Here is a 26,497-nt window from a genome sequence, read left to right on the forward strand (position 1 = left end):
TGATACAGTGGCAGGATGACTTCCTTTGTCCTGGTCGTGATACCCTTCTTAATGATACCCAACATTCTGTTTGCTTTCCTTGAGGCCGTGGCACACTGCGCCGACGCCTTCAATGTTGTGTCTACCATCACTCCCAGGTCTCTTTCAAGGTCGCTCACCCCTAACGCTGATCCACCCATTTTGTAAGTGAACATCGGGTTTTTTTTCCCCTATATGCATGACCTTGTATTTCCCTATATTGAAACTCATTTGCCACTTTTTGGCCCATTTTTCCAGTGTTGTCAGATCTTTTTGGAGATCTTCGCAGTCCTCCATGTTATTGACCTTGCGATATAGTTTGGTGTCATCCGCAAATTTAATAACCTCACATTTTGTTCCTGCCTCCAGGTCGATAATGAATATATTGAATAGGAGCGGTCCCAGCACCGACCCCTGTGGAACTCCGCTCGTGACCCATTGCCAGTCTGAGTAATGTCCCTTTACTCCAAACCTCTGTTTCCTGTCCGCCAGCCAGTTTTTGATCCATCGGTGGACCTTCCCTTGCACCCCATGATTCCATAGCTTCCTTAGTAGTCTTTCGTGTGGCACCTTGTCGAAGGCTTTTTGGAAGTCAAGGTAAATGATATCTATGGATTCCCCTTTATCCACCTGGCTGGTTACCCCCTCAAAGAAGTATAATAAGTTTGTGAGGCATGACCTGCCCTTGCAGAAGCCATGCTGGCTCGACTTTAGCTGCCCATAGTTGTCGATGTGTTCCCAGATGCAGTCTTTAATCAGTGCTTCCATCATCTTACCCGGGACCGAGGTCAAGCTCACTGGCCTGTAGTTTCCTGGGTCTCCCCTTGAGCCTTTCTTTTAATATTTATGTCTATGCATTTAGGAGTATGAATCCTACCCTCTATCCTGGTTTTACTCTATTATGCTCCATCATTCTGAGATAATTTCAAGTTTATAGAGGTTGGGCTTGGTTGATACTCAATTCCATATAAGTTTGGAACATGACAAATCTGAGGTGTGGGGCTATTGGGATGTGGATTTGTGGTTGCAGGAGATGACACCAAATAGGCATTCCTTTCAGGGACCCCAGGTTGGAGGAATGGTTGCCTCCAGTGGCAATGGAGTCCTGTCCTCAGTTGGATGTACCTGTTGGTGTGGGGGATAGTAGAGGTACTGGGGTCCTCCATGGGTAGTGGGAGTGGGGTCCTGCTTTCAGTATAATTCCAGCAGATGTGACAAATACAATTGCATTGTTGCAGTGGACCATCACACCTAGAGCCACGGACTTGACTGAGGTACCCAACAAATCATACATGGCATCAGAGAGAAAATAAACTTCCAGCTCAATCTTAAGAACTTCCTGATCCACTTAGGATCATTCAGCTACTTTGCACCAGACCATTACAATTTGCCACCTGGACAGCCAGGTCAGCCACATCAAAACTGCATTTAAGTAGAGATTCCATCTGACTGTCCTGAGGATCTCTCAGGGCCCAGCTGCCTTTCACCAGCATGCTATGGTAGTGTGCAATAGCTGAAACACCACTGGAGACTTAAATATATCTCTAACCCCATCAGGAATGAGGAAGAGTCTGACCACAGACTGCATCAGTCACAAAAAAGCTGGGAAGGTGGGGGGAGTGACTCGACCATTTCAGGAAGTTGATGTCTCTGCTTTGGAGGGTACCCTCCCAGTGGGAGGCCAGTCGCTTGAGGGGTAAAGGTATGTTTTCCCTATTAAACTGGAAGCTCTGCAATTTTCCCTATTAAATTGATTTATCTTCCAATTAAACCTGATTTATCTTCCAATGTTATTAAGTCTTTACCCTCATTCTGTTATTAAGTCTATACCCTCAATCTGTATTCTCCAATGACATGTACCCTCCTGGAAATGTCCAGTTCTCTTCTTATGTAATCCGCTTTGAACCGCAAGGTACAAGCGGAATAGAAATCACTAATGTAATGTAATGTAATGTAAATTGGAAGCTCTGCAATTTTCATTGCAGGATTAGCTAGATCAGTGTTCTTCAACCTTTTTACACCCGTGGACCGGCAGAAAAAAAAGAATTATTTTGTGGACCGGCAAACTACTAGGACTAAAATTTAAAAACCCCGTTTCCGCCCCATCTCCACGAGCTCGGTCCCCACAAATCATCTGATCCCATCCACACAAGCCTCAGTTATGATTTTATATTGAATGTATTTTATTAAAGAATAAAAAGAAACAATATTCTGTACAATTGTCATTTTATAAATACAAATAATTCAGAGCAAGGATCAACAAAACCCCTGTCTCCCCTCCCCTTCACATATATCCCCTCTACTATCAAGAAAACTGAACAAGCCAAATTATTACAGAATGCTACACAGAAATATCATGCTAACAGAATACTGCAGTCACACATGACAGGGATAGTTTTAGGGGAGTGCAACTAGGGCAACTGCCCCCTGGTCAGAGAGTGCCCTAAGCCAGCTGGAAGCTAAAGAAGCACTTCCTGGGTTTTGCAGTCCCCAGTTATGTCTAATACCAGCTCTAGCAGGATATATATTTCAAATCTGATATATTCTAATCACAAAATAGAAATAAAATTATTTTTTCTACCTTTTGTCATCTCTGGTTTCTGCTTTCAATCTTCTTTTCACTCTCTTCCTTCCAGCGTCTGCCCTCTCTGTCTCTCCAATCCAGCATCTGCCCACTTCCATCCACTGTCTGTCCTCTCCCCCTTCCATATGGTATCTGTCTTCTTTCTATGCCCCTCTCCCCTTTCCATCCAGCTTGTACCCCTCTCTCCTTTTTACATGATTCATTCCAGCTTCATTGCTCTCTTCATTTTTATCTCTCCTACACCAGATCTATCATTGTTGTCCCTCTCTGCTTATTTTTCTGCTGACCCCTTCCTATCATCAATCTCTCTACTTTCTCATTCCTGTGTCTCCCTTTCCCCTCCTCTAATCTCTCTGCCAGCTGTTTCCTTCCTTTTTTCATTCTCCCTTCCCTCCTCCTCCTGTCCAGCAGTAATTCTCTTCCCTTCCTCCCCTCCCAGAAGCATCTCTCCTTCTCCTTCCCTCCAGGTCCAGTAGCAGCTGTCCCTTTTTTTCCCTTGCCCAGCAGCTTCCCAGATTCATTTCCCTCCTCCCCTCCCAGCAGATTCACTCCTTCTCCCTCTCCAGTAGCAGCTGTCCCTTGTTTTCCTTGCCCAGCAGCTTCCCAGATTCCTTTCCCTCCTCCACTCCCAGAAGCATCTCTCCTTCTCCCTCTCCAGTAGCAGCTGTCCCTTTTTTCTCCTTGCCCAGCAGCTTCCCAGATTCCTTTCCCTCCTCCCCTCCCAGAAGCATCTCTCCTTCTCCTTCTCCCTCTCCAGTAGCAGCCCTTTTTTCCCTTGCCCAGCAGCTTCTGATAGTGGCTTTCTCCCCTCCCAGCAGCTCTTCTTACTTCCCAGCGCAGCGATTCAGGAAGACAGCCTCAGGTCCTTTGTTGGGTCGTGCCGCCTCTGAGGAAAGAGGAAGTTGCATCATCAGAAGCAGCTGCGACTCAGCAAAAGCCCCGAGGCTGCCTTCGTGAATCGCTGCGCTGGGAAGTAAAGGAGAGCTGTAGAGAGTGGAGAAAGCCACTGTCGGAGGCTCCCCAAAATCTCTCCGGCCCAGCGCAGACTAGAGAGTTGCACGGGGACAGAAATCCCACCCGTCCCCGCCAAAGTCCCACCCATCCCCATCTGTCCCCATTAGGAATCCCACCCATCCCCGCCCGTCCCTATAAACTTCAGAAATAGTTATTTCATTTAATTATGCTATTGAATTAAAGGCTCTGGTAGAAACCCATTTACAAATAAGCAAAAAGACTATTAATTTGGAAATATTAATTGGGAAGAATACATACTTTGTAAACGGGTTTTCTACCAGAGCCTCTAATGTTTATAAATTTTTATCAACACAACTAATATACTACTTTATCCTGAAGAAAAAAAAAAAAGAAAGAAATAGAATAGAATTCTTTCCCTACCTTTGTTGCCTGGTTTCTGCTTTCCTCATGTTCTCATTCAATTCCTTCCGTCCACTGTCTCTCTTCCCTCTGCATCTTCCATTTGCTCTGTTACTGCGCCTCTCCCTTTCTCCCCCCTTCCAAATTGGTCTGGCACCCATCTTCTTCCCTCCGTTCCCCCCATAGTCTGGCATCTCTGTCTTCTTCCCTGCCAGCATCTTCTCCCCACTCTCTCTTCCCCATTTCCTTTCAGTGTCCTTCTCCCCCTGTCTTCCCCATGTCCTTTAAGCATCCTTCTCCCCCCTCCCATCCTCCCCATGTCCTTTCAGAGTCCTTCTCCACCCCTTTGTCTTCCCCATGTCCTTTCAGCATCCTTCTCCCCCCTCCCGTCCTCCCCATGTCCTTTCAGCAACCTTCTCCCCCCCCTGTCTTCCCCCCATGTCCTTCTCCCCCCTCTGTCTTCCCCATGTGCTTTCAGCGTCCTTCTCCCCCCTCAGTTTTACCCATTTCCCTTAAGCGTCTTTTGTTCTCCACTCCACCTTTCCTCCCTTTCTCCCTCCCTACCCCTTACCTTAGGTATCATTCTTAAGAAAGAGGATGGGGAATTTTGTTTGATTAATGTGTCTTTCCCTGTGGGTTCTAGTATGAATTATTTTACTGAGAGGAAGTTTTGTTCCATGCAATATGCTTCCTTTGATTCAGTGAGGGAATGTTGTGCTTTTTGGAGGATGGTGCCATGATAGCAAAGGCAGATATGAAGTCTGTTTTCTGACTTTTGCCAGTGTATCCCAGCTCATTCCCTTTATTGGGTTTTACATTTCTAAGCTAATCTAATCTGGTATTTGTGCATCACACTATGCCTACACAGGTTCAAGGCAACTTACAATACAGCTAGGATAAATATTAAATTACAAGGAAATGTTAGGTGAGAGAAGACCTATGGGATGCCCCAAGGTAGAGACTGTCATTCTAAGAGGGGCAGTTTTATGTTGATTGATGTTTGCCCATGGGATGTTCAGTTTCTTGCTCTTATTTTGAAACTTTTTCCACCTTTCTTCACTGGGTGGTGCATCAAGTCTTGGGTTCTGCTAACATTATTCATTATTTGGATGATTCTTTGGAGGGAGGGCTGGTACTACTGAGTGTGAGAGACTATTGATAGTATTTCAACAAGTGGCAGAATCTTTGGGTATTCCACTGGCAAAGGAGAAGACCAAATGACCCACTACTCAGTTGTTGGTTTTTTTTTCTGGGAATTGAGCTAGACTCTGAGGTTTTTATTCTAATTTCCCAATGCAAAGGTAGAGTCATTGCATGAGGACATATCAGATGAAAAAGATAATGTTGAGGCAGATTCAGAGTCTTCTGGGTAAGTTAAAATTTTCAGGTCACATTCCACAAGGGTGTTTTTTCTCACTGTTTGCAGAAGCTGTATCACTGAGTTTGCTTTCCTGTGACTGTGAAGGAGGATCTGCATCTTTGGGATTTATTTTTGAGATCCTTCAATGGTATACAGCTGTGGTCAGATCCTCCAGTCTCAAATTGGTATTTAGAGGGGTTTTTTTACAGATATGGCTGGGGAGGTGGTTTTGGTACCTTCTTTAAAGGGGATTGGTGAGCATGAGACTTAGAAATGGAAGGGTCGGTGTCATAGGATTGCACTTTTGGAACTTTTTCCAGTGTTAGTGGTATTGAGGTTATGGGGTGATCAGTTTTGAAATAGACAAATTGTGGTACATTCCAATAATGAGGTGGTAGTTAGGGCACTGATTATGCATTTGGCTCATTGTCCATGGCTTGTGGAGTTACTATGACTAATTGTACTTCATTGTCTGTCTGAAATGTGTTTTGTTGGCTCAACATGTGCCAAGTTCATTTTTAAAAAATTTTGTCATAAAAAAATTTCCGACACAATGCAGAACCCAAAAATATATTGTTTGAAAGACACAAACACGAAGAGTTCGATCATGGAGGTGGGACCCAAGATGGCGGCGGTGTGCTATGCTGGGTGAGGTCGAGTTTTGAGATCTCTGAATTTCTTCGTAAATATGCCTCATATTAAGCGCAAAGGCACTGTCCGAATGGGCCCCTTACCTTTGGGCACATCTACGCCGAGGCGCCAGATGCTCCTCGACTTCCCAGCTAGACCTCCTTCTGAAATCGGAGTGTGGAGGGCCGTGGCATCGCCTTCTCGGGACTTGGTTGGCACGCCGGAGCCAGAAGTTTCTCTCTCCCCTCCCGACCTCTCTACTCCTCTGTGTCCTGCGACGGAGACGTCTGGGCTTGAAGGAACCCCTGATACCCTGGAGGTTGCAGGAGTTCTCCTTCATGAGGGAAGTGCAGCCGGACTCGATACCGCAGTGGAAAACAAACAACTAGGAGTTAAAGTTTTTGCTTCAACTCCCTCAGAGGTCTCCCTTGTGGATGTCTGGAGACTGCTCCAGAAAATGGATGGGACAATTCGGAAGTCTACAGAAGAAACTACTAACTTGGTAGGCACAGTTAACTCTCTAGTTAAAACAATAGATGATATTAAAAAAGACGGATCAGAAGTTTCTCCAAGTTAATGAGGATATTACATCTTTAAAAGCTGTTAATGAAACTTTAATAAAAGACAAATTAATGGTACATAAAAAGATAGAACAACTGGAAAATTATAATAGGAGACTAAATCTAAGACTATTGAATTTCCCCAAAACATTGGACATATCACCGGTTGAAATGTTTAGAAATTTTCTTACACAGAATTTAAACTTCACACTGAAATGTTTCCGCCATTAAATAAGATTTACTACTTACCAATTTCTTCTAAAAAAAAAAAAAAGGCGTTGAAGAAAATGTAACGGAGCCTCATAATCAGGCTCAAATGGACTTAGGCAATATTTCAGATATTTTGAAATCACCGTTGGTGCATATTGAGGAGAGGGCAACTCTGCTTGTCTCGTTTGTGTTTCAACAAGACCTAAATGCGACAATGAAATTATACTTCAGGAACGCACAGAATCCTTTCATGGGTCAACGGGTTTGGATTTATCCGGAGGTCAACAAAGAAACCCAAGAGAGGAGGAAACTTTTCCTAAATATGAGACAAGAAGTAAAGGATTTGGGGGCAAATTTCCAACTGGCATATCCATGTAAATGCCTCATTAAATACCTCGGAGTGAAGTACACTTTCCTTGTTCCAGACCATTTACGGTCGTTTCTGGACTTAAAGAAGATCAACAAGGGTTAGATTTGGTCAATAAGTCTGTAGAAGAGAATACCCGTTAAAGCCTACTTCGCTACAATGATTGCTTGTCGGATTCATAAGTCCTTATTTGCTTTGGGCCACCACACTGCATCTTAAGTTGGGGTCTAAGAAGTTATGAATGTTTTGTTTCATTAATACTATATTACCTTGTATTTTGTTTCCTTTCGTTTTGCTTAAACAAGTGTTGATGCTTGCTTTATATTTTTTTAAAACTTATAAATAAATTAAAAAAAAAAGAAAGACACAAACACAATATCTAGAGAGATGCACTTGCTAAGCATAGGTCAAATCAAATATCATATATCATATGAATTATATTATAAAGTGAATCCTCAATATGAGATATACACTTCTCCCTTCAAATTTGCAGGTGTAGATCTCATGACTTCAGTTATTTGTGAGTTTTTAAACCCTGACTCACCCCACCTTCTGGACCTCTCCACACTGTACCTGGTGGCCTAGCGATGGAGTGGGGCAGGAACAATCTTCTATGCACCTGCCCCAAGCAGAGCCATCAACAAAATGGCTGCCGTCAGTTCCTGTGGTCTCACGAGACTACAGCAGGAACTCATGGCAGCCATTTTTGTTGATGGCTCTGTAGGGGACAGGAGCATAGAGAGATAGCTCCTGCCCTGCTTCATCGCTAGGCCACCAGGTACATTGTGGAGAGGTCCAGGAGGCAGGAGGGAGGCGGGGTGGGTCAGAGTCGGCCATAAAAGTTATTTATAATTTTTCCATATTCGCAAGCCAGCTTTGCCCCTGACCCCTGTGAATTTGGCGGGTGAAGTGTAATGCAAACAGGAAAAAAAAGTCCTGTAAGGGAATAAGTCCAATGCAATCCACAACTCCAGCACTGTCCGATAAGGAAATCCTTCCTGCGGGGAAAGTCATACCATCATAGGTATTCACATCATGTGCATTTAACAAATGCAAGTGTAAACAAAGTGAAAAGTGAAAAATAACAAAGATTCAAATTAGTTACAAATATCCAATTTAGCAAGTACTGCACCTCGAATTTGTCCACCGGAAACTAAAATATAAAAAGAAAAAGAAAAAGAACATGACTTAGCTTTATAAAGGTATGTGTTAGTCATTCATTCAGGGAAGACGGCATTCTAAGGCAAATCATGCACTTCCCTGGAGTGGTACAAATAGTATCTGGCTCAACCAGACTTGCCCCCTGTTTTACTAAGGTGCACTATGCATTTTAGCATGCGCTAATGCTAATGTGTCCATAGACTAACATGGACACAGCGTTTAGCGTGTGGTTAGCATGCGTTAAAATGCTTAGCGCACCTTTGTAATAGGAGCCCTTGGTGTCAGGGTGCTGAGCCCCTTTATCAGGAACCCTTGAAGTTCATATGAACCATATAACTCCAACATTAATCACAGTGCGAAGTCTGAGTGGCTGAACTGTTTAAAAAGCAAAATGTGATGGCATCACTTGCGTGAAATGAATGAAAGCTACATTGAAAACTATTGAATGGGAAATCACATTTGTAATTGTTGAAATGTGTTCACAATAAAATCCCCCCAACCAAATGGTTAAGAAATTCAGAAAAAAGTAAATATTATTAATCATTATTGTAATGAAATAGTCAACATCATGAGAGGAAAGGAGAGAAAAATTAAAAAGAAAATAATTTCAAAAAGTAATCACTGGCTAATACAATGCTAGATGTCAATGTCAACTTTTAATCCACTAACTAAAACCCTCCCCAATTTATCCGAGAAGAAGAAGCTTGCTAAATTAACATTGATGCTCACAAAATCCATTTGCCACTCCCAAAGTAATTACTTACTCCACATTTAGTGGCAAAACACTGGCCGCAGCTTTATTTACAATCAACATAACCTAACAATCATAACATAAAACAGATCATCATTCAATGCCAACGACTTCCTCCACAACTAGGCAGTACCACACTAGCTATCTATTACCACAATTTAACTTTTATCACCCCAAAATACATAGCCTGCAGTACTTCAATGCCATGCCCTGTCTCATGGTGGTATCACACATGAGACCCAACTTAAAAATATCAGTGAATTCCCAAGATTTTGAAGAATAATGTAACTGACACTTTCTCCCTCTAACCCTTTCTCTTCAACCCACTGTGACTGACGATAACCCTACCTAACCCTCCACAACTCCCTCTAAAAGGGGGTGGGCCAGGTGGGACAGTCCTTTTTACTCACAGATTTCTTCTGCCCTTGCCAACTCTAAAAACAATGCTTCCCACTTAATCTCTCAACACTTTCCTCATCTCCTTCTCCTCCCCTTCATACCAACTCCACTAATCACCCCTCTCCCTTTCTCTACAGGCCACCATCCAATCCCCTCATCTTTCCTAATTCCTCATTCTCTTTAACTCTTTTGTAGTCCTGGATTAGCCTTTCTTAATTCTTCCAACCACCATTTCCCAAACACCTTTTGACTTTCATCTCCAACTAAATTTCCCCCCACCCCCACCCCAAATATCAGGCTCATGGTCTGCTCACCCAATGTTAACAGACATCTGCCTAAAACAAATGAAGCTTATGTCATCAAATTTATATCAGCAATGGGACTCCAAATGATCTGGCTAAAAAAAAATTATATATATATATATATAGTTCTTACCTTCCAATGTAACTAAACATTTACAAATAAATTTTAAACAAAACATTCCACCAATTGATGTCAGCTGACATGTAAAGGCTAAAAATAACTTGTCTCAGCTAAGTAGAATGAGTCACATGAGAAAAAAGCTGAATGTCCCAGGTTCTACTAATGAAATTGCTGATGTTCTCTCTGGTATTCAATTGTTCCATTTTTGAGCACTGGAGGCAGATCCAGAGTAAACTGTAATGCTGAGTTCCTGGTGGAAGAAGGGAGAAGCTTGTTCCAGAAGCTTGCGAAGGATGCTTTGGCACCTGCTATGAGGAGGCCTTATCATGTAGGCTTTTAGCATTTTTAAAACTTTTGATGTGTGTATCAGTTGGCTGCTTATTGGCCTATGAGTGAGTTAATTTTATACTCTATGCCAGGGATAGGGAACTCTGGTCCTCGAAAGCCGTATTCCATTTGGGTTTTCAGGATTTCTTCAATGAATATGCATTGAAAGCAGTGCATACAAATAGATCTCATGCATATTCATTGGGAAAATCCTGAAAACCTGATTTGAATATGGCTCTTGAGGACCTACCCCTGCTCTATGCTGTGGATTGGTTCCTGGCAGAAGTGTGAATGTCACCAGCCAGCTTAGCCCTTTATCTCATACTAGTCTTTAAAGTTTCAAGTTTCAAGTTTCAAGTTTATTAAGTCTTGATGAATCGCCTATAAATTTGCTAGGCGATGTACAATAAAAAATAACATGTATTAATAAATGAAACAAGTACAATATTAAAAATGACATAAAAACAGATTTGTTGTATAGACAAGAAACATACTTTCCAAACAACTCAAAAAACCTAAATTCACAATAATGTGAAGGTAAAACAAACACGACATGTGAGGAAAAATAGGGAAATAGTTACAATTTTGATAGAGGAGAGGAATAAACATAAAAGGAAAAAAACGAAAGGTGGGAAAAAGATGGCTGTTTTTTTTTATTTTTTTTTTTTAAAAAAAGAAAAAAACCGAAAATGTAAATAAGAATGTCAAATTTTTACTGCTCATAATCACCATACGCATCTTATATTATATTAATGGGTGCTAGAATAGATGCGTGTGCCTGTCTTTCTTTCTTTCTCTCTCTCCTTGGCTGCTGTCTGTCTGTCTTTTTTATTTGTCTCACTCTCCTTGGACGCTGTCTGTCTGTCTTTATTTCTTTGTCTCTCTCTCCTTGGACGCTGTCTGTCTTTTTTTCTTTGTCTATCTCTCCTTGGCCACTGTCGGTCTGTCTGTCTTTTTTCTTTGTCTCTCTCTCCTTGAATGCTGTCTGTCTTCTTTTCTGTCTGTCTCTCTGGCCCCCTGTCTGTTATTCTTTCTGTCTGTGTCTCTCCCTAGCCCCCTGTCTGTCTGTCATTCCCTTTTCCCTCTCCCCTGGCCCCCTGTTGTGCCATGCCTGCCTGCTCCATGGCCCCCTTCTGTTCCCCCCTCTCAGAGCAAAGCATGATTGCTCTCTGGCCCCCAGCACACCCCTCTACCCAAAGCCCTTTCTCTCTCCCTCTGGCCCCCCTGTTGTGCCATGCCTGCATGCTCCATGGCCCCCTTCTGTTTCCCCCATCCCAGAGCAAAGCATGATTGCTGTCTGCCCCAGCACACCCTCCTCCCAAAGCAACCTCTTTTCCCTCTCCCCCTGTTGTGCCATGCCTGCCTGCTCCATGGCCTCCTTCTGCTTCTCCCCTCACAGAGCAAAGAATGATTGCTGTCTGCCTCCCAGCAGATCCCTCCCTAAAGCATCCCCCTTTCCCTCTCCCCCTTCACTTCTCTGAGCATTTGTGAATTATTACCAGGTTGGGACATCTTGCAGGACCTGCACAATACCCTCCACCCATTCCTCTAGCTATCTGGAGTGAAACCGCCATCGTCGGTCAAATTCCTGCACACATTGATAGCTGGCGCAAGCCAGTGCATGCACCTCAAGCCATTGCGCACTGCCAGCCGCTTCTAGACGCTGCGTGCCGCAGATAGAATACTGCCACAGAGGGACACAGCACGATGTCTGGTAACACAGCCTCCTAAGTGTGCATGCATACTTAAAAGATTATTATAGAGGACTAGTCATTAAGCCCGTTACATTAACGGGTGCTAGAATATATGTCTGACTGTCTTTCTTTATTTCTGTCTCTCTCTCCCTCCCGCCCCCTTTGTCTGTCTGTCTTTCTGTCTCTCCCTGTCCCTGTGTCTTTCTTCTTTTCTTTCTGTCTCCCTTCCTCCCGCTGTTTGTCTTTCTTTCTATCTGTCTGTCTCTCTCCCAGCCTCCTATGCAGCAGCATTTCTCTCCCCCCACTTCCCTGTGCAGCCACAGCAGCATTCCCGCCCTCTCCATTTCCCTCCCTCCACACCACTTCCCTGTGCAGCAGCAGCATTTTCCCTTCCCCCCTTTCCCTTCTCACGGTCTAGCCAGCTTCTTTAGTTCGTTGCCGCCCCTCCTTCCCTTTCCTTCCCGCGGTCCCAACAAACCTGCCGATTCCAGCCTGCAGCACTCTGCACACGCTGCTTCGGGGCCTTCTACTGCCCTGATTTACTCTGCCACGTCTCTGATGATGTCATCAGAGAATGCCAGAATAAATCAGGGCAATAGAAGGGCCTGAAGCAGCGTGTGCAGAGTACTGCAGGCTGCTGGAGTAGGCAGGTTTGGAGTTGGGAACACAGGAAGGGGGAGGGCGGCAAAACATCGGGAGAACTGAGTTACCGAAGAGCAGGGAGTCCAGCAATGGCGGCCAGTGCTGCAAGTGTAGCAGGTTTGGAGTTGGGACCACGGGAAGGGGGAGGGGCGGCAAGACATCGGGAGAACTGAGTTACCGAAGAGCAGGGAGTCCAGCAATGGCGGCCAGTGCTGCGAGTGTAGGTAGGAGCTGGGGACTCACGCATGCACACTCCTGCTTGGCCACGGACCTACAGAACATGGAACAAGGAATACAGAACACGAAAGTTTGAGTGTGCATGCGCGGCTAGCGTTTTATTATATAGGATAGAAGATAGATAGACTAGTGTAGAAATTCAATGAAGTCTAGAGTAGTCTGACTCTTGCTTAAAGGTTTTGCAAAGGAGTCAGGAGCTGTGTTGCAGTAAGCCAGACAAACTATTTGGTTTGAAGATTTGTTCGTACTTTTAGGATAATGATGGGAAGGGAGATGAACTTAGGGAAAATTTGAAACAAAATTTGGGGATAGAGCATGATGTAGATGGGCTGAGAGAAGAGAGGGATTGGTTGGAGAAAATTCCTATAAAATGGCTTGACTGGAGGGAGGGAGAGAGTATGATGCTGACATGCTGGAAGGGGAAAAAAAAGAGAGTGATTGGACCCTAGCTTTTGATTTGGCCATATCCTCTGCCCCTGCTCTTAATATTAAATACAGGGTGGTCGTCATTACCATTTACTACAGATTGTCACAAGCCCTACTCCCATACCAGCCTTGTGCCAGTTAGGAGATACATAAACAACCCTGTTAAGCTGGTTAGGACTGTTCAGTGTGTCCCTGCAGACCAGGATCAGGAATATAGAGATCGGGCTGAGCCCCAACAGAACTCAAGTCGCATTTCAAGATGGATGCCTTTAAAGGCAAGGGAAGACAGGGAAGACATCTTGAAATTGCTGGCTAAACAGGCTTATGTTCTTAGAGGCAGCCAGAGCTCAACAGAGACCATCCCCCGCACAGGGCTGGGCATGGCTCTATAGTTCTGCAGCATTTAGAGGGCTGGGAACCACAGACAAGGAGGCAGCCCAGGGAAGCTCCTATGTTGGAGGAGCCTTCACAACCCCAGCAACCAGATGATATAGAAATGCAGACACCCGAGGCAAGAGAGGATGTCCAAGAGGACAATTTGCCTGAAGCTATGGATTGGAATGCCCTGCCTGAGCTACCACTTTCAGAGCCCAGATTTTTTTTTGCCTGCATGAGTTTTGTTTTTTGTTTGCTGGGGGTAATTTCTTGCTTCTAAGGAAGTTTGATAACTGCAAGTCCTACTGGAATGTTTGTGGTCTTGCGAGAACTTTTAGAGGGGGAAAGTTTAGCCCTTGAAACTTGCCAGTGAATTGCTTGTTTTGCTGAAGGATTTTTTGCCCCTTTAAGATGGCTGCCACTGCTGGCAGGAGTTCTGTTGCAGTTAAGCAGAGCTAAGACTAATGCTACCTGGACAGTTTGTTTTATCCTCATTTGAGCTTGAGAGACCTTAAGGTTGGGGGCAGGATTTGCCCATCACCTTTGTGGAGGATTTTGTGGGGTTTTTGCATTTTGTTTTGGCAAAGTGCTGATTTGGTAAATCCACCAACCTTGCGCTCCTTGGAGCATTGGGAGGAGTGAAGATCCTCAATGCCAGAAATGAAATGTTTTTTTTTTCTGCTGACTAAAGAACTGCATAATGATGATGTTGTGATTCATGCTTTTGCTGTTGCTGGAAATTAGCAGGACTTACCTGGGACATGAACTGAACACTCAGGGTGTTTACCAGACCAGGCTGGTAAGTGAAAGTCTGGGTTTTTTGTTGTTGTTGTTGCATTGTTGATGGTACTTCAGGATCCATTTTGTTTTGTATTTTCTGATAAACCTGAATGCTACATAAATTCTGTTTGATTTTTGAAAGCTTACCTATTATGGACCATTCTGACTATTATAAGCTGAGTAAGCCCACCAATACAGGGACTTCCTCCTTCTTGGGGAAGCATGCTGGGGTTGTATTAGTGGTGTAAGCCGGTCCCTGCTGTACCCAATGGGACGGTCATGCTACAAGATGCATTATGTTTTTCCTTTTTTTCCTCTCTGCTGGGTGAGGGGAAATTTGTTGAGAACCCCCCATTTTCAAAAGTTGGCTCCTTTTATTTCTACATATTTCATAACAAGAACATAAATAAACATTATGCTGGATTTGTATGAGATTGATAATGAATAATCTGGAATTTAGGGATACTACTGAAAATCCATCCCTCATTCTTTAGCTTCATCATCATTTGAAGAGTGTCCGCTTCAAGAATTTTCTGGGTGAAGAGAGCTTTTTTGATGAGAATGGTGATTTCTCCATTGGTTATTTAATTGTGCATGAAGTATTTCTACCCAATAGAACAGCGAGGAATGACATTGTTGGAAGTTATAACCCATATGCTCTCTCGGGGCAGGAATTCACCATCAATGAGAAGGCAATCATGTGGGAGAGTGCATTTACTCAGGTCAGATATATGTAATGTGAGATCATGATGGAAAACATCAAATCATATTATGCATGTTGCTATTCGGTTATGATATATTTTTTTATGTGATTTACTGCTACAAATTCTATTTTATACCAATACAACAGAGTGGTAAAACTTGAAAATAGGATTGAATTAATTAACTTCTCTTTTCCAGAGCAATTATATTGCCAGATCTAAAACCATCAATCCTGTAAAAGGTAGCTTCATCTACTTGGTTTAGGCCAGGTACTTTGGGTTTTGGTCAAGTTCTAGTGACCTGGATTGGTCACTGTGAGTACGGGCTACTGGGATTGATGGACCTTTGGTCTGACCCAGTAAGGCTATTCTTACTCTCACTCCCAGAGGTATGGAAGGTCTCAACCTCTTCTCTAAAGGAAGCATATCAGATGGATGGAGTGTCCTTAGCTGTCTTCCTCTCCCTGGTCTTCTTCTATAGCAAAGGCTATACAGAACAAGAAGCTCAAGGGGTATAAGTGACAAACCAGGACCAGGGACTCCAACTCTAAACCATCCCCAGGAAGCAAGCAGCTGCTAATGTTGGTGATCAATGAACTACATAATGGTGAATAGAGAGAGAGGTCAGTGGCAGTGCACCAGATGTTGGTGGGAGAGAGATTCAGTGAGAAAAGGAGCACAGTTACTTGAGACAACAACAACAAGAAAAACAATAGTGAGCTACCAGCCATTTACAAAATCTCCTTGTTCTGAGCTAGTGGAGCACTTTGCAGACAGTGGGAAACAAGCATATGAGTGATGGATTGGCAGGCCATTCCCCAGTAGCTATCTTACATAAAAGAAAATCAGTAAAAATAAAATAGTATTTGAAATCTAAGATTTAGAGCTCCTTTTACTAAGGTGCGTTAGGGCCTTAACGTGCGGAATAGTGTACGCTAAATTGCCGCATGCACTAGACCTTAATGCCAGCATTGAGTTGGCGTTATTCTAGAAGCGTACCGCGCAGTTTAGCATGCGGTAATTTTGTGCATGCGCTAAAAACGCTAATGCACCTTAGTAAAAGGAGCCCTTATTGGATGTGAATATAGCCATGCTTCACTGTAGCAAGAACACCTTAGCTTCTTCTCCAAGATAATCATAACATAACATAACATAACATAAGAATGCCTTCACCGGATCAGACCTTAGGTCCATCTAGTCTGGCGACCCGCACACGTGGAGGCCAAGCCAGGTGTTCCCAGAAGGAGAACCTGATTACTCGTATCCCTCAATATGTTTTGCAAGGAGGTGTGCATCCAACTTTCGCTTGAAACCCAGAATGGTAGTCTCCGTCACAAACTCCTCTGGGAGAGCATTCCAAGCGTCCACCACTCGCTGTGCGAAACAGAACTTCCTGACATTTGTCCTGAGCATGCTGCCCCTCAGTTTTAGTCCATGACCTCTTGTCCTTGTCACATTTGACAAAGTGAATAACGATGTTTTTTGCTCTAGTATGTCAAATCCTTTTAGTATTTTAAAAGTCTCTATCATATCCCCTCGCAATCTCCTCTTTTCGAGGGTGAACAATCCCAGTTTTCTGAGGTGTTCTTTGTAGCTCAAATTTTTCATACCTTTTATTAGCTTCGTGGCTCACCTCTGTACCCTTTCCAGCAGTGTTATATCCTTTTTTAGGTATGGAGACCAGTGTTGGACACAGTATTCCAAGTGTGGTCTGACCATCACTCTGTAAAACGGCATTATAACGGCCGCCGATCTACTCATGACCCCTTCTTTATCATGCCCAACATTCTGTTTGCTTTCTTTGCCACTGCTGTGCATTGAGCTGACGGCTTCAGGTTCCTGTCTATCAGCATCCCCAGATCCCTTTCTTGTTCGCTTGTGCCCAATGTTACACCTAACATTTTATATTTATGTTCCCTATTTTTCTTACCCAGGTGCATCACCTTGCATTTGTCTATGTTAAACTTCATCTGCCACTTTTCTGCCCATTCCTCCAGCTGGTTTAGATCATTCTGGAGATCTTCTCTGTCCTTTTGTGACCCAACTGCCCAACATAGTTTTGTGTCATCAGCAAACTTGATTATGTTGCTTGTTGTTTCCTCTTCCAGGTCATTTATGAAGATATTGAATAAGATGGGCCCAAGAACCGAGCCCTGGGGCCCGCTGCTAGTCACCTTCTCCCAGTCCGAGAATTTCCCATTTATGTTTACCCTCTGCAATCTGTTCTCTAGCCATTTATCTATCCATCTGAGCACGTCCCCTTCTATTCCGTGACTTTGTAGTTTCCTCATAAGCCTTGCAAGCGGGACCTTGTCGAACGCTTTCTGGAAGTCCAAATAAATTATATCCACCGGGTCTCCTCTGTCGATTAGTTTGTTCACCTTCTCAAAAAATTGAAGTAAATTCGTCAAACATGACTTCCCCTTCCTGAAGCCGTGTTGACTAGCTCTCATCAGGTCATGATTTTCCAGATGTTGCATTATGCTATCCTTGATTAGTGTTTCAACCATCTTCCCAGGAACCGACGTAAGACTCACAGGTCTATAGTTGCCTGGTTCTTCTCTCGATCCTTTTTTGAAGATTGGGATGACATTCGCTATTTTCCAGTCATCAGGTATTTGCCCGGTTCTGATTGACATGTTAGCTAGGGTTTGTAATTGCTCTCCAATTTCTACCTTAAGCTCCTTTAATACTCTCGGGTGAATTCCATCCGGTCCAGGGGATTTGTCACTTTTTAATTTGGCAATCTGATAGTATATCATGTCCAAATCCACATTCACTGAGGTGAGGCTATCCTCTATGTCTCCCCTGAATATTCTCTTTGTTTCTGGCATTGTTGTAGTATCCTCATTAGTAAAGACAGAGGCAAAGAATGAATTTAGCCTATCTGCAATCTGTTTGTCTTCTTTAATGCACCCTTTCATTCCTTGGTCGTCAAGAGGGCCTACTGCCTCTCTTGCTGGTTTTTTACCTTTTATATATCTAAAAAAGGGCTTGAAGTTTTTGGCTTCTTGCGCTATCTTTTCCTCATAGGCCGTTTTGGTATCTCTTACCGCCTTGTGAAATTTTTCTGGTCGACCTTATGACTGTTCCAGGCCTCCGTTGTTCGTTCGTGTTTCCATTTTTTGAATGAGTCCCTCTTATCCCTTACAACATCCTTCACCCCTTTAGTTAGCCAAGCTGGTTCTCCTTTGTTCTTGTTTTGCCTTCCTTTAGATATCAGCGGAATGTAGAGATTCTGAGCTTCGGTGATGGTATTTTTTAGTAGGGACCATGCTTGATCGACCGTTTTAATTCCGGCTTCCTTTTTCATGAGTCGTTTTTTAACCATGACTTTCATGCTGTCATAATTCCCTTTTTTGAAGTTAAAGGTTGTGGTTTAGGTCTACACAAGATTAACTTTGATGTACAGAGGGCCATTTTTGAAAGGACATCTATATCTGAATTTGTATGTTTCCAGCAAAACACCCACATTTAGAAGCATAGAAAAGGCCATTTTTAAAACCTAAACTGCTAGATGTCTGTCAATGTGGAAATCCAGGCTGTTGGGATATCCAGACCACCACAAAAATGTAACAAAGTTCTACCCCATTTGACCCCATAAATGTCCAAGTTGGAAATGAATTTGGACATAGGATGGGCAATCCTTGTAATGGACTGACCAACCAGACTTCACATAAAGGGTGACACATGTACATCTCACCATAACCCCATTATAATTTAGGGTAACTCCCCCTAAGATATTCTAATACTTATAATATCCACCTGTCTATTACCCCCAATAGCCTTTATAACTGGAGGTAGCTCCTATACAGTATGGCAGTAGAGTAGGGTTTGGATGGAGTTTAGTGGCATCAGATTTTCTACCATAAATGTACTGATTATGGTGACCTTTGGGCTCATATTCACCTTATTATTGTTCACTAGCCCATTCACCAGGCTACTTAAGGCACCTGTGTGCTATTTTATTAAGTTTTCCTATATCTGGTGTGCTGTTCTAGAGACAGGTGTGTACTTTTTCATTCATATTTTTTGGGGTGGAATGGTGTGTGTGATCATTGGGAGAGTATGAAGGGTCAATATTTAATCCCTCCAGTGGTCATCTAATCTAATCTAATCTTTAGTCTTATATACCGGGTGATTCCCAATAATAGAAGGGAAAATCAGTAAATGTCAGCAAAGAGTTGTCAACTAGGGATATCTATCGATTATCAGTAAGATATTTTGTAAATAGATACATTTTCAAAGTCTTTCTAAAGCAGGTCAATGAAGAGAGAATTCTAATAACTGAAGGAAGATCATTCCAGATTTTAACCATAGTGAATGGCAAAGAATGCGAAAGCCTACCTAAAGTCTGAATCCCTTTAATGGCAGGGAACATTAATTTAAATTTATGTATATTCCTTGTAGACTGAAGACAATAAGAATTAAAAGAAAGAGGAAATAATGGGGAAAATATCCCATATAAACTCTTAAAAATCACATTTGCACATTTAAACTGGACCCTCCAATAAATCGGAAGCCAGTGCAATGCCTTCAACAGTGGAGTAATATGATCATATTTATTTTTACCAAAGATTATTTTGGCAGCCATATTCTGAATGAGCTGTAATCTCTTCAAATTACATTTACTTAAACCTACATAGAGGGAATTAGCATAGTCCAGATAAGCCAGTATTATAGCCTGGACCAGTAAAGTAAAATGATGTTGATGAAAAAAGCACCGAACTCTCAACATTTGTAAACTAAAAAACCCCCACATTTTTTTAGATATGTTATTAATTTGGTTTGTCATAGAATGAGTGAAATCCAGAATAAAGTCCAGAATTCTAGATGAGTATTCAATCTTTAGAGAGTCATCTGAACTTAATCTTATAGAAGAAGTTAAATTGTGTGTAACAGGACCAAACCATAACAATTTGGTTTTAGTAGCAATCAACTTCATATGCACAAAGGAGGCCCAATCTTGAAGTCTAGAGATACATGAATTAATATCTGCTGTAAAATTCAACAATAATGGGTTCATTTCAAGTAAAATAAAGATGTCCAGCGTAAATAAAAATTGATTCTGAGATAGATAATTTCAAATATTTCAATGCCATATATATATTGAATAATATGGGTGACTATAGAGATCCTTGAGGTACTCCATAAACAGGGGACCATGGAGAAGAAAATTTATTCTCAGTGTATACTTGATACGAACGTAGTTTTAAGAAACCCCTGAACCAGTTCAAAACTCCTTAATCTAGTCCAATATCCATCAAAAGTTGTGGAAGAATATCATGATCCATGACATCAAAAGCTGCCAAAAGATCAAACTGCAATAGGATAGCACAAAGGCTGTGGACCAGAAAGTGTTGAACCTTTGCAACTAATGAAATAAGAAGAGTTTCAGTGCTACATACGTACATAGTGCTAGATAGGTAGATAGTGTGTTCTATGAAACTGTACCATGTTCTGAAATATCTCAGTATTTTCCTGTTGTGAACTGCCCAGAACTATTGGTTGGGTGGTATTCAAGAAAATAAATTATAAAAATAAAATTATTGCTATAATTTGGGCGGATACCAAACTGAAATGGAAGAAGTATTGAAAACTTATTTAAATATTCCAACAGTTGTCTTGAGACAATTGATTCTAAAATTTTTGTTAACAATGGTATGTTTGCGACCAGGCAATAACTAAGAGCTATTGCTGGATCTAATTCAGAATTTTTTTTACAATGGGTTAAGTATAATTTGTCCCATATCTGATGTAAAAACACCACTGGTAAGGATATAGTTGATCAGCATTATAAACCAGGTAATAACATAGGAAGAAATGCTACAAAAAAAGATATGAAAGAACCGGATCTAGCAAACATTTTTCTGACCAAATTTAATGAAGAATTGCTTAAGTTGATGTTCTGTTATTGTATCAAAACATTTGCAGGATGTCCTGGATGAAACTTAGATGTGATTAGCTAGACTTGTTTTAGAAGCATCCAATTACCAAAAAGGTGCCCAAAACTGAACAGGCCTTATTTTTATTATAGAAATCAATAACAGCATCATCAGAACAGATAGGTAAATCCACCAAACCTTCTGTAGAAGAATTAGCTACTTTCTTCAATGACAAAATTTAAAAAATAAGGTCCTCATTTTCCTATGTTTCAGTACCTTTTAACATACCTTGCAATGATAACTTTCCTGATGAGATACCAGCTGTATCTCAACATAGGAAAATGAGGATCTTATTTTTTAAATTTTGTCATTGAAGAAAGTAGCTAATTCTTCTACAGAAGGTTTGGTGGATTTACCTATCTGTTCTGATGATGCTGTTATTGATTTCTATAATAAAAATAAGGCCTGTTCAGTTTTGGGCACCTTTTTGGTAATTGGATGCTTCTAAAACAAGTCTAGCTAATCACATCTAAGTTCCATCCAGGACATCCTGCAAATTATTTAATTATAGCTTCAGGACATTCAAATCTAAGCTCATCCAAAGAAATCCTCCCATCATGCCCCTTTGGACTCTGGATGCACAGTGAACCAAATGTCTGCTTGACATCCAAAAAAACATTTATGAAAATCAGCACTTAGATTCCCTGGCAAGCAGGACATCCAAGTGCTGACTTAGGTGGGTTTTTGGGATGTTTTTAATTTTCACAAATGCCCCATTAGTACCTTAGATTCAATGCAGTCAGTTTTTCAAAAAGGCACAGGAACCTGCTTTCTTGCTATGGTTACTGAACTAAGGCAAATTCTAGAAAGAAAGATAAGACTTTTCTGTTAAGAAGTAAAGGAGTAGCCTTATCAAGTACGTTTTAATTATGAACTTTCAGATACCTGGAGCAATCCATCCGGTGTGCCACAAGAGTCTCCGCTATCTCCATTGCTCTTCAACGTCTACATGTCCTCACTAGGCACGCAGCTAACCCAGTTGGGGATAAAACTATTTAGTTATGCAGATGATTTTACGATCATCATCCCATTCGTTAATTCTATCTCTGAAACTATTCCTAAAGCTTCAGAAGCCATAAACGTGATGGAGCACTGGATGACAACCTTTAGGCTCAAACTTAATTCAGAAAAGACAACTTTCTTCGTTGCTTCGCCACATCCGCTTGACACCAAATCACCACTATGTATCAATAATCTTAATTACCCTATCCAACCTACCATAAAGATACTAGGTGTAACTTTGGATCAGTGCCTAACCATGAGAGACCAGGTGGACTCCTTGATCAGAAAGGGATTTTTCACTCTCTGAAAACTCAGATCCATTAAAGCTTATTTCGATACAGCGGCATTCAGAACCCTAGTCCAATCCCTCGTACTGAGTCTACTTGACTACTGTAACATTGCCTATTTAGCAATTTCCCAAAAGAACATGCAGCGTTTACAATTGATGCAAAATGCAGCGGTCAAACTGATCTTTAGGCTGAGGAAGTTTGACCACATGACACCCTACTACCGGCAGCTGCATTGGCTGCCAATGGAGGCGCGCGTAAAGTTTAAATTTGCCTGCTTCTGCTTCAAAGCACTACACGGACTTGCCCCTAAATATATAACTGACCTTTTCGTCTTCTCAGCCAACAGACATAAGAGAAGCTCACATTCCAACTTCGTTTCCCCCCCAGTGAGAGGTTGTAAACTGAAAAAACACCATGAACATCTTCTCTCGCACCAAGCAGCATCATGGGGTAAAGACCTAGAACAATTGCTTTCGCCCACTATTTATGAGGAATTTAGGAAACATCTGAAAACACACCTGTTCCTAAAATATCTAGACAACTGATCCTCTCTTCTCTCTCCCCTCTATAGCGATTAACTTGTTCTATTGATCACTCTCTCCTCAAAAATGGATTTCCTGTCCTATTAACCCTCTTTCTTCCTCCCCTCTTAAAGTCAATCAATTTGTACCTTTGCTTAATCTTTGTAAACCGCATAGAACTTCACGGTATTGCGGTATATAAGCTGTTATTATTATTATTATTATTATTATGGTTAGCACAATGAGCTGAGAACCAAGGGAATTTGTTTCATTTCTCACTGTGATGCCCTTTGACCCTGGGAAGGTCCCTTAACACTCTATTGCCCCAGTTGCAAGGCTTAGATTGTTAGCCCACTAGGAGCATGCAAAGTACCTGAATATAACATACAGCATAAGCTAAGTTGGTTGTTCCATAGAAAAACAATATATCAAATGCATGACCTAATTAGATTTAATGATAGTGTTTGGTTCAGAAAACCACAAGATATTTCTATGTATTTTTATCCCTCTGGTGTCACTGGAAATGTCTGAGAATGCTCTTCCTTAATTTTAAAACTCAGATTTTATTACATAATTAGGCATGGAAAAAACTTCCTGAACCTGGTTCCAAGATTGTGGGATCCCCCTGGGTTCCCTTTTCACCATCTTCTTTAATGATTTTCTCAGCTGATTGGGCAGAGAACTAGGGCAATAGGATAATAATACTACATTTATTCTGATGATGTATAGATTATGTTCTGTTTTAATAAATTGTGGATGATGGAAATAGACATTTTACCAAGAAAGTGTCAAGCCTGTGCCACAGTTTAGATTATGAGGGCTCTATGTGTAAGTGTGTAGTAAAATTGGTATATCTGGGCCAGACCAAAGATCCATCAAGCCCAGTAGCCCATTCTCATGATGGCCAATTCAGGTGCCTAGTACCTGACCAAAATCAAAGAGTAGCAACATTCTATGCTACCAATCCAGGGCAAGCAGTGGCTTCCCCATGTCTTTCTTAATAACAGACTATGATCTTTTCCCTCAGGAAGATGTCCAAACCCTTCATAAAACCAGCTACACTATCCACTCTTACCACAACCTCTGGCAATGCATTCCAGAGCTTAACTATTCTCTGAATGAAAAAAATGGCCTCCTATTGATTTAAAAGTATTTCCCTGTAACTTCATTGATTTTCCCCTAGTCTTTTTAAATTTTGACAGAGTATAAAATTGATCCACTTCTAACCCATTCTACTCCACTCTGCATTTTGTAGATTTCAATCATATCTTCCCTCAGCCATCTCTTTTCCAAGCTGAAGAGCACTAAACTTTTTAGTCTTTCCTCATATGAGAGGAGTTTCATTTCCTTTATCATCTCAGTTGCTCTTCTTTGAACCTTTTCTAGTGCTGCTATATCTTTCCTGAGATAAGGAGACCAGAATTGAATGTAATACTTCAGATGAGGTTGAATTCTTACTCTTGTTAACCAACCCTTTTTTAATAATTCCTAGCATCTTGTTTGCTTTTTTGGCCGCCGCTGCACAATCGGTGTAAGGTTTCATCATATTGTCTACAATGACACCCAGATCCTTTTCTTGGGTGCTAACCTTTAAGGTGGACCTTAACATCTGGTAACTGTGATGTGGGTTATTCTTTCCAATGCACATCCCCTCAACAAGATGCCAAAAACATGAAAAATGAATAGGATATACTGTAGATGTGATCTTACAAAATGCAACCAAGGCAAATATAGAAATCCAGAATGTCTATGATACATAAACTGGCTTCTTAGAGACAAACAAGTGCATGCAGTGTGGAATCCATATGGATAGAAATTCCATGTGTGAAGGGAAGGAGTATACAGGTAGGATCATATTGTAGACAAATGAAGACATGTTTTCAGAGATTCAGAAAGCAGACAAATTGGGCATAATTAGTGATGAAGATGAAAAACAGAAACAGAAACACACACACACTCCAAAAGAGAAAGAAAGCCAAGAAACCACCTTGGATTTCAGAAGAAACCAGAAAAGTAGCAGAGCAAAGAAGACAAGCAAAACTTTACAGTGATAGAGAAAAAGTATCACAAATTAATTGAGTTTCAACATCATATTTGGCAAGACAAAGAAGATTGATACCTAAAGGATATTTGACAGTAAATTGTATCAGAACAAGTAATCAAAAATAAGAGATTAGCATATTAGGAGGTTAAGAGATTGCAGCAGAAATTTCAGCCTCAATTGGGGATGCTTAAAGATGCCCATGGAATGATATTGAATGATCCAGAAAACATTATAAAGAGATGAAAAGAATATATGGAAAATCTATGTAGAAAAGGCAATGAGGATAACATTGTGAAAATTGAACAGGAAACTGAAGCTGAAGAAGAAACAAATATTTTAAAAGAAGTCATAGCAGCAATTAAAGCTTTATTGAAACACAAGTCACCTGGTTTCGGTAGTATTCCAATTAAATTAATCAAAGGCCGAGAAGGTGCTATCTTGTTCTTCACTTGATTGTATTAACAAATTTAGAAGGAAAAAGCATGGCCAACTATTGAAGATCACTGTTCATACCTGTAATGAAGAAAGGTGACACCAAGAACTATAAAAAATACAGGACAATTGCATTAATTCCACACACCAGCAAAATATTGCTGTAAATAATACAATGAAGGCTACAATTATACATTGAGCAGGAACAACCTAAAGCTGAGGCTGGTTTCAGAAAAGGTTGAGGAACAAGAAACATTATTGTCAATGTTAGATGGATATTGAAGAAGAGCAAATAATACCAAAAGTCCCTATAATTTTGCTTCAATGACTACAACACAGGTTTTGACTGTGAGAATCGCAATAAACTATGGAGAACTCTAGCACAAATGTGAATACCCAAACACATAACTCATCCTATTGTCTGATATATATACATAACACACTTCTGCTCTTGGATCCAACATCTACCTCTTTCTCCCTTTCTTTTGCCCTATGCCCTATGCCCATTGCTTCCTCTCTCACCATTCTCACCCATCATGAAACAATTTTTCATCCTTCCATCCATCCCCAACCCCAACCCCACTCATAATTAACATGTTCTGTTCCCAGTATGTAGGAATTTCTGCCAGTAATTCATTGAAGCAAGACAGAATAAAGTAATGGATGCAAGGACCATGTGAGCTCGGCCTGTTCTCCAATACAGGAGGCAAAATTATTTGTAGGAGGTGATGACAGTGGTCCATTAGGGGTTTAGGAGGAAGTAGGGTGGGAGAACTGCTCATTACTGTGTACTCCCACCAGCGGTTCATATACCGCTTGGGTAGTCATACTACATGTTGGGAACCTCTGCATTTAACTAGTCAGTTTCTTCCACCCAAAGATTACATGGGTATAGATTAGACAGGAATTAAAGGAAGTTAAGAATATAACAATAGCCATACTGGATCAGATGATTGTTCCATCTATCCAAGTATATTGTCTTCACAGTGGCCAATCCAGGTCACAAGTACCTGGCAAAAGCCAAATAGTAAAAACATTCCGGAAGATCCGAGATGGCCATGGTACAGATGCTCTGAGAGCGACACTCCAAACCGCTCCAGACATCTAACCTTTTCTTTTCTTAACTTGGCAGCTTTGAGGCCCGATTTCCTCTTAAGATGTTGAAGAGAAGGGGCAGGAGTGTGGCTGATGCCTCACGGCGCTCTGATATGCCCTCCCTCGGCAGAATTGATGAACTGTTGCGG

At 41.6% G+C, this 26,497-nt stretch overlaps 1 protein-coding gene across 1 annotated transcript in view; it reads left to right on the forward strand.

The window, feature by feature from the left end:
- The first annotated feature begins 6,024 nt into the window (after window positions 1–6,024).
- The window catches only part of LOC117346207 (vomeronasal type-2 receptor 26-like), a 32,915-nt gene continuing 12,442 nt past the window's right edge, over window positions 6,025–26,497 (forward strand). Inside the window, exons 1-2 of the mRNA XM_033915608.1 lie at window positions 6,025–6,468; window positions 14,813–15,040. Of these exons, the coding sequence (XP_033771499.1) occupies window positions 6,025–6,468; window positions 14,813–15,040 (672 nt within the window). The remainder of the gene's footprint in view (window positions 6,469–14,812; window positions 15,041–26,497) is intronic.

Source organism: Geotrypetes seraphini, chromosome 12 (assembly GCF_902459505.1).
Source record: "Geotrypetes seraphini chromosome 12, aGeoSer1.1, whole genome shotgun sequence".
In the NCBI taxonomy this organism is placed as follows: Eukaryota; Metazoa; Chordata; class Amphibia; order Gymnophiona; family Dermophiidae; genus Geotrypetes; species Geotrypetes seraphini.